Source organism: Oncorhynchus masou, chromosome 5, assembly GCF_036934945.1.
Source record: "Oncorhynchus masou masou isolate Uvic2021 chromosome 5, UVic_Omas_1.1, whole genome shotgun sequence".
Classification (NCBI taxonomy): Eukaryota; Metazoa; Chordata; class Actinopteri; order Salmoniformes; family Salmonidae; genus Oncorhynchus; species Oncorhynchus masou.
In genome coordinates this window covers 64516962-64525608 of record NC_088216.1, presented here as the reverse complement: position 1 = coordinate 64525608, position 8647 = coordinate 64516962, and the positions used below count along the sequence as shown (strand labels likewise).

The following is an 8647-nucleotide window of genomic DNA, read 5'->3' as shown; positions in this document are numbered from 1 at the left end:
CTTGCCTTGAAGAGAGCATAAAAGGCATTTAGCTTGTCTGGTAGGCTTGCATCACTGGGCAGCTCACGGCTGGGTTTCCCTTTGTAGTCCGTAATAGCTTTCAAGCCCTGGCACATCCGACGAGCATTAGAACCGGTGTAGTAGGATTCAATCTTAATCCTGCATTGATGCGTTGCCTGCTTGACAGTTTGCCTGAGGGCGTAGTGTGATTTCTTATAAGAGTCCGGATTAGTGTCCCGCTCCTTGAAAGTGGCAGCTCTAACCTTTAGCTCGATGCGGATGTTGCCTGTAATCCATGGCTTCTGGTTGAGGTATGTATGTACGGTCACTGTGGGGTCGTCGATGCATTTATTGATGAAGCCGATGACTGAGGTGGTATACTCCTCAATGCCATTGGATGAATCCCAGAACATATTCCAGTCTGTGCTAGCAGAACAGTCCTGTAGTTTAGCATCCCCATCATCTGACCATTTCCATATTGAGCAAGTCACTGGTACTTCCTGCTTAAGTTTTTGCTTGTAAGCAGGAATCAAGGGGATAGAATTATGGTCAGATTTGCCAAATGGAGGGCGAGGGAGAGCTTTCTATTCATCTTTGTGTGTTTGGTAAAGGTGGTCTAGTTTTTTTTCCTCTGGTTGCACATGTGACATGCAGGTAAAAATTAAGTAAAACCGATTTAAGTTAGCATATATTAAAGACCCCAGCCACTAGGAGCACCACTTCTGGATGGGCATTTTCTTGTTTGCTTATGGCCTTATACAGATCGTTGAGTGTCGTCTTAGTGCCAGCATCAGTTTGTGGAGATAAATATATGGCTATGAATAATATAGATGCAAACTATCTTGGTAGATAGTGTGGTCTGCAGCTTACCATAAATTACTTTACCTAAGGCGAGCAATACCTCAAGACTTCTTTAATATTAGACTTCGCACACCAGCTGTTATTGACAAATAGCCCCTCGTCTTACCAGACATAGCTTCTCTGTCCTTCCGATGCATGGAAAATGCCGCCAGCTCTATATTATCCGTGTTGTCGTTCAGCCACGACTCTGTAAAACATAACATATTACAGTTTTTAATGTCCCGTTCGTAGGATTGTCTTGATCGTAGATCATCCATTTTGTTATCCAATGATTGCACGTTAGCCAATAGAATGGATTGTAGTGGAGAAAAATCTTTGTCCAGTTTGAGGTGAGTAATCGCTGTTCTGATGTCCAGAAGTTATGGTCATAAGAGATGGTAGCAGCAACATTATGCACAAAATAAGTTACAAAATAAGTTACAAACAATGTGAAAAAACAAACAAAATAGCACAGTTGGTTAGGAGCCAGTAAAACAGCAGCTATCCCCTCTGGCACCATTATTTTGAACCAGCATAACTACCACAGCATTCTGCAGTGATACGCCATCCCATCTGGTTTGCACTTAGTGGGACTATCATTGGTTTTTTCAACAGGACAATGACCCAACACACCTCCAGGCTGTGCAAGGGCTATTTGAAAAACAAAGCCTTTTGGGTTCCATGTAGAACTCTTTTCACAGAGGATTCTACATGGAACCAAAAATAGTTCTTCCTGGCACCAAAAAGGGTTCTACCTGGAACCAAAAAGGGTTCACTCATAGAGACAGCCGCAGAACCCTTTCGGAACCCCTTTAGTCTAAGGGTGTACAGTCTTTTTTGCTAATCTTTATCAAGGGTGCCAAAAATCTGGGTCATGACTGTATAAGCAGATAATACATGCAGTGTACATTGTGGCTTTGTACACCCCAAAAACTCCCCCATAGAGATCCAGACAGCGTGATCGTGGCTGATTTTAGCTAGCTAGCTAGCCACCGGAGGACAACGACACAACGAGATGCAACAATAAAAAAAGATATACGTCAATGGCGTTTGGCTTCTGATGTGATGTGATTGGTCCGAATCCAAATCCAAACTGGCTTCCCTTAACACCTTTTTTTTGGTGCGCCAGGGCCATTCACAGCTGATCTCACTCAGTTTAGCTCAAGGCTGATTGGCTATTATTTTATGTATTTTTTATCAAGGGAGGCCAAATGCTCACTGGCTTCACTTACATTCAATACTACGGGCAGCAACAATGTCACACTCTTTTTGACAAGACAGCATGAGATAGATACGCTACATACAGTATACTGAGACAGATGGTTGCTGTTTTATTTTCTCAGATGCTTTCTCTGGTGAGATACATTCAGCTTCTTGTGAATTGAAGGAAATCTATGAAACACAGAGAGATTAAAGATACTTTATTTTCTATGTTTTGTATTTTTCTTCTTGGTCAAATTTTTTGGGGGCCTGGCTTCCATTGGTATCCATGAATACACGCATCTGGTGCGACTGTTGTTAGCAGGCATCATTAGCATATTCATAAATTACAATGTTTTCAATTGACCTGCCCGGTAGGAGGCACATAAAATGGTTCCATAAGTAAATGAATAAACCCACTCTCTAGAGCCTGCGCTACGTGCGTCAGCCCTCTGCTTCAGGTACCTAAGGAGCAGTTTTCACAGGAGCAGTTTCTTGCAGCGGATAACTCCTCTCATCTCCTTTCACCACCTTCTGCCTTCTGCTATTCTTTTAAAGCATGTCCAGACTTTTTGAAGAAGGAGTACATTTTATTTTGTCCTTCGACGTGTTAAAATGATGAGCAAGCGCAATCTCAGGCAGCTGTGAACAGGAATCGAAGGTGTGTTCAAATTCTACTGTGCTACACAAATGTCTCAAATGACATTATACAATGGTAGTCAAAAACAAAGTTGGTTGCTTTTTCTGAGAATACAATTAAGAAGCGTTAATTCTAAGTAAGTGCAAGAAGTAAGCGATAAAGGATATTTTTGTATGTCCACGTGCTTTAGTTCTGAACATTTCATGAAATTGACTGAATGTTGTTTTATGTCATGTGTTGCTTTTATGCTCAGTTAAGATTTTCTGTCAGTTTGGAGTTGAAGTTTAATTTCTTGAACAGGCAGGCAGCCTATGTGGGTTACAGTATGTTGGGTTTGGATGTATTCTTTATGAATTGATTTGATGCACTTAAATCAGGATCCTGCTGCTAATTGCAGTCTGTAAAATAGGCTGAACTGTTGTTTAGGAGAGTGCTGGGTCGCAGTCATATGAAAATGCCTTTCCAGTTTTATGCACAATCTGTTCAGTTTCATCAGTGTGCATAGATTATTATGCTACTGGCACCAAAGTTTAACATATTGGAACACAAGTAAGCTCCAAAGCTCATTTTCACACCCTCTAGCTCTGTATCCCTGCCTTCTGCTCCTATAGAGTAAGATGAGACACCCACTGCAGAGAAACTAACAGGCCTAATGAAACATTCATGTCTCAGCTCTGAAATGTATGAAGTGATAGAGACATCTATTACTGTTGCAACAGCACATCATTTTGCTGCAATACAAAATTATTTCATTTTTACATTAGACTTGATTTTGCCAAGCGTTTAGAATGTGTTTATCACACAGCGCCAAATGCTGCTGAAGACTTGGTTATTGCAGGAATCATTTTTTATTTGAATTAGCTAAACTCATTCAAATAATTGTCTTTGCACAGAACAGATGACTGAAAAATGGGAATCATAATATGTGGTAAATAATTGCACAAACATGTGGCTACACAATATTTACTACAGTATTCATGTTATACACACTGGTGAAACTACCACCATACTATCACTGTAAGAGGGAAAGTGTGCGTTTGTGATGTACTGTAATTTCATAATTCCCAGTTACAACTAGTGGAATCTGATCAGCCCTTTAGTCAAGACTTAATCGTGCAAAACATATATCTCTTGTGAGACTTTACTGAGCTGTGTCAGTCACCATATGAGAGCTTTTACATCATCTTATGTAGAATCAGGATGCTGTAATATAAAATTGTGTTGTTGCCATGGTACTCTTAGGTGTTGTATTTCTCTCTGTATGGAATTTCTCTCAGAGCAATGATGTGCAGACATCTCCAGTGATCCTGTTCCTCTCTACTCCCACTTACAAGCCCCTACTGTGAAATGGAGAAGTACTGCCTGGACTCTGTTTCCAACATCTCAGAACAGCACGGCATGTTCTGTAACATCACATTGCTAAACGTCACAGGAAATGACTCTGGGACCAAATCCATCGAGGACCTCCTACTGGAATTTCTAGGGCCGAAACGCTCTCCCGTCTTCCTCCCTATCACCCTGGTTTACCTGCTCATCTTCTTTTTTGGTGTGTCTGGCAACCTTCTCACATGCGCAGTGATATCCAAACACAAGAAGATGCGTACCACCACCAACCTGTACCTGTTCAGCCTGGCTGTGTCGGACCTCCTGGTGCTCCTCTTTGGGATGCCCCTGGAGATCTACGACATGTGGCAGAACTACCCCTTCCCTTTCAGCGAGGGAGTCTGCTACTTCAAGATCTTCCTCCTTGAGACCGTCTGCTTCGCTTCCATCCTAAATGTGACAGTGCTGAGTGCGGAGAGGTACATCGCCGTGGTCCATCCACTAAAAATACGCTATGTCTCCACCAACAAGCATGCCAAGCATGTCATCAGTGCCGTATGGGTGGTGTCCCTGGTCTGTGCCATCCCCAACACCTCCCTGCATGGCATCTACTACTTGAATCTCCCGGAGAAGGTGGCAGAGTCAGCCATATGCAGTTTGATAGGGGCCCCGTGGATCTATAACCTGGTGATCCTGATCACCACTGCGTGCTTCTACATTGTGCCCATGACGGTGATGAGCGGTCTGTACCTGGTGATGGGCATCCAGCTGGGCAGGGAGCGACACCTTTCCCAGGGAATGATGAGGAAGAACTGTAGCACCAACTCCAACTGGAGAATACACGTAGAGCGAGGGCGTAGGAGACAAGCCACCAAGATGCTTGGTAAGTTCTGCATTCCATGCCCATTTCCGTTGTCACTGTCACAAACCTGTCTTCCATGGTCAACACAATTTTGACATTTAAACTGTTTTCTGGTAGTAATATCCAAAAAGGTTTTGAATGATAAGTTCATCCCTTGTACATTTTATATTATGCAGTCTGTGTTAATGATAATAATATTGTAATTTAGAAAATTCTCTCATGTTGATAATAAAGAGCATCTGATAGGTTCTAATACCAGTCATTATGTTCCTACATTTTCCAGGTTGATGTACAGGGAACTACCAAAATAATGGAAACACTTGAGTAAATGAGGTATACAAAATATATTGAAAGCAGGTGCTTCCACACATGTGGGTCCTGAGTTAATTAAGCAATTAACATCCCATCATGCTTAGGGTCAAGTATAAATATGCTGGGCAGGTCATTATGTTAGCCATTATTTTGGATACCATGACTATGCCCCCATAGGATGACAATGACTCCATCCACATGGCACAAGTGGTCACTGAATGATTTGAGGAGCATCACAACGATGTTAGCCATGGCCATAACAGTCACCAAATCTTACACCAATTAAACATTTATGGAAGAGTCTAGATTGGAACCTGAGACAGCATTTTCCACGTCCAACAACAAAACAGCAAATGATGGAATTTCTTGTTGAAGAAAGGTGTCGCATCCCTCCAATAGAGTTCCAATTAAGGCATGTTGGTGTTTCTTTTATTTTGTCAGTTACCTGTATGTCTTGGCAGTGTTTGTTTATTTGAGACTAGGCCAGATTATCTCATCTGCGACAATGCAATGGCATGGTCGAAAAACAAAACTTTCTGAAAGCCCATGGCATGATTCTTTGTACCCATTTGACACTTCTTACACAGGGCATTGCTATTTTGGGAAGTGTCTCTGCACTGAATGTTGATCTCTTAGCTATGGCGGAGCTTTGTTTTGAGTAGCAGTGTTCATCCAATACTTTAATTTCCTCTCCAGTAGTTATCTAAAGATAATTGATTTATATTCCTTGGAGAATTGAGGAGGCAATTCCTTTTTTCCACGTTCTATTTTCAGGAAAATTGGCTGTCAAGAGGCCCTTAACTCCCTCTACACGATCTCATGGGGAAATGGTGAATGTGGGCCAGTTTCTGTCAGTAGTTATATGAGTAGAATGTCTCAGTTTCATGAGGACCAGGTCTTGCAGGGTAGAGGATAGCCTGTTGTTCCCCTCCTTCCTCCCTCTCTCTGCATCACTTAATTCATCCTCCCTCTCGGTCTCCCTCTCTTCTTGTCACTGTCTGTTATGTAGCTGTGGTCGTGCTGGTGTTTTCCATCTGCTGGGCTCCTTTCCATATCGACCGGCTCTTGTGGAGCTGCATCATGCAGTGGTCTGTCTGGACAGACCTCAACCAAACTGTGTACCAGTGTGTGCACCTCCTTTCCGGCATCCTCTTCTACCTCAGCTCTGCAGTCAACCCCGTTATCTACAACATGCTCTCCACACGCTTTCGGGAATGCTTCTGGGATCTTATCTGCACACATACGAAAGACACCGCCTCTAGAAAAGACTGCCCACCCTTCGCCAAAATCCTGCTGGTTCCCTCTGGCCCAGTTCCTAAATCCCAGGCCAGTCCCAGGGACCAGAACTCCCTCACCCCCCTGTTATCTCCATTTGGGACTGGGAGCATAGAGATCACAACACTGACATGTGAACATTCCTGTGTGGTAGACTCTGACTTCACTGCTACTGCTTTTTAATCATATTTAATATTTAATGTGGTAGTAGATATGATGCCCTCTGTCAGGCTGTGGATTTGACTAATGAGCAGATGATGCATTGTGCACAGCTGGATGATCATTATTTCATGAGGTGATCTGTGGACTCAATTGTGATCTGTTATTAAAGCAACATAAATCCTCATAGCAGACAGATGTATCCGAAAACAACTGATTTAGGGGTATGTAAATGAGAGACTTGGTTGCACTTGATAATTCACTCTGGTGATTGATTATCAAATATGATTGGTCTTCTCATATTGATCTGTGTGATATATGGACTATGTGAACTGCAGTTACAGTATTTATCATCCTTGTGTTTCATAACCACCTATTCCAACCCGTAATTTATTGAGTGTATGTCAAAACTTCTCCATTTCTCCTGGTCAAAGACATTGAATGTACGTATGTAGCACTGCTGTCCTTTGACCTAGACATTTTATGTAAATATACTGTAAATCAATTCATAATTATTGCCTTTCTATGAAAACAGCAAAACATGAATGAATTGCTTGATGAGTATTTCATGAATTGTTTACAATGTCTGCAACAGAATGTGTATTACATTGAGAATGTATCGTATGAGTCTCTTGGAGACCCTAACAACAACAACAGCAACAACAACGGTAGTCTGTTCGACCATCAATGTGTAAGTGGCAGTAGTATAATGGGAACCACGATGAGGCTTCTACAAAAGTTGATCCTGATTTCACAGCAAGTTGTTCCTGATTTCCCTGCCGCCCCACATCTGGGCCAAGACTGTATTCTTGTAGAGTGTCAATGATGCAGAGAATCCATCATAAGAGACAATTACAGCACTTAGACCATTTGATTAAAGATTCCTAGAAGCCTCCTGGTAGCCTCTATGGATGAATTGTTATTCTGTACAAAACAAATTAGCTTTGCCTGCCACATAACATTCACTGGAGGGTAATGAATGACATTTTCTTTCTTGTGTATACGACAACATATTGAATAGCTCCATCCTTAGTGTGTGCTAACATTGTGTTCTCCAACTGGATATTGAACTCTACACTCTTAGAAAAAATGATGCTATCAAGAACAAAAAAGGGTTATTTGGCTGTCCTCATAGGAGAACCCTTTGAATAACCCCTTTTGGTTCCAGACAGAACCCTTTTGGTTCTGGGTAGAACCCTTTGTTCTACATGGAACCCAAAAGAGTTCTACCTAGAACCAAAAAGGGTTCTACCAGGAACCAAAACGGGCTCTGCTATGGGGACAGCTGCAGAACCCTTTTGTAACCCTTTATATCTAAGATTATAGGAACCATCTCTTATTCCAAATGCAATCCTTGCCACCACACTGCACCTGAGGCCTGGAGAATTACCTTTCATTTTCATTGACATGATGACTCCTTGCTGTCCCCAGTCCACCTGACCGTGCTGCTGCTCCAGTTTCAACTGTTCTGCCTTATTATTATTCGACCATGCTGGTCATTTACTGTATGAATATTTGAACATCTTAGCCATGTTCTGTTATAATCTCCACCTGGCACAGCCAGAAGAGGACTGGCCACCCCACATAGCCTGGTTCCTCTCTAGGTTTCTTCCTAGGTTTTGGCCTTTCTGCATTGCTTGCTGTTTGGGGTTTTAGGCTGGGTTTCTGTACAGCACTTTGAGATATCAGCTGATGTACGAAGGGCTATATAAATAAATTTGATTTGATTTGATTTTGGGTTTCAATTTCAATAGTGTTCGGCTAGACCCATTTGAAAATGATCTGTTTTCTCTCCTACGTAATATTACATTCAAAAATCTAGCTGCCAAACCAGAAGGCCACATTAGGTTATTCATTAGGAGTCAGTTTATGAGCTACTGCTATTTGTCATGAATCTATTCATATGGAGGATTTAAATGAGTCAGAATTGGGATGATGAAGTACACAGTCATTCCTGGAACTATACCACTATATCCCAAAGCCCCCTTTTAAGCCCATACTTTTTGGTCTATTCTCACATACAGTATGGCTACAGA

General features: G+C 42.0%; 1 protein-coding gene across 1 annotated transcript; it reads left to right on the top strand.

Annotated features, from left to right (window-relative positions):
- The first annotated feature begins 3991 nt into the window (after positions 1-3991).
- LOC135540086 (neuromedin-U receptor 2-like) lies at positions 3992-7504 on the top strand. Its single transcript, XM_064966427.1, has 2 exons — positions 3992-4886; positions 6187-7504. Exons 1-2 carry the CDS (start codon positions 4028-4030, stop codon positions 6633-6635), a joined length of 1308 nt encoding a protein of 435 aa, XP_064822499.1. The 5' UTR covers positions 3992-4027; the 3' UTR covers positions 6636-7504.
- The last annotated feature ends 1143 nt before the right edge of the window (positions 7505-8647 follow it).

Coding starts and splice junctions, on each gene's coding strand:
- LOC135540086 (XM_064966427.1), top strand. CDS start 4,028: ATGGAGAAGTACTGCCTGGACTCTGTTTCCAACATCTCAGAACAGCAC. Junction 4,887..6,186: donor ACAAGCCACCAAGATGCTTG/GTAAGTTCTGCA, acceptor TCTGTTATGTAG/CTGTGGTCGTGCTGGTGTTT.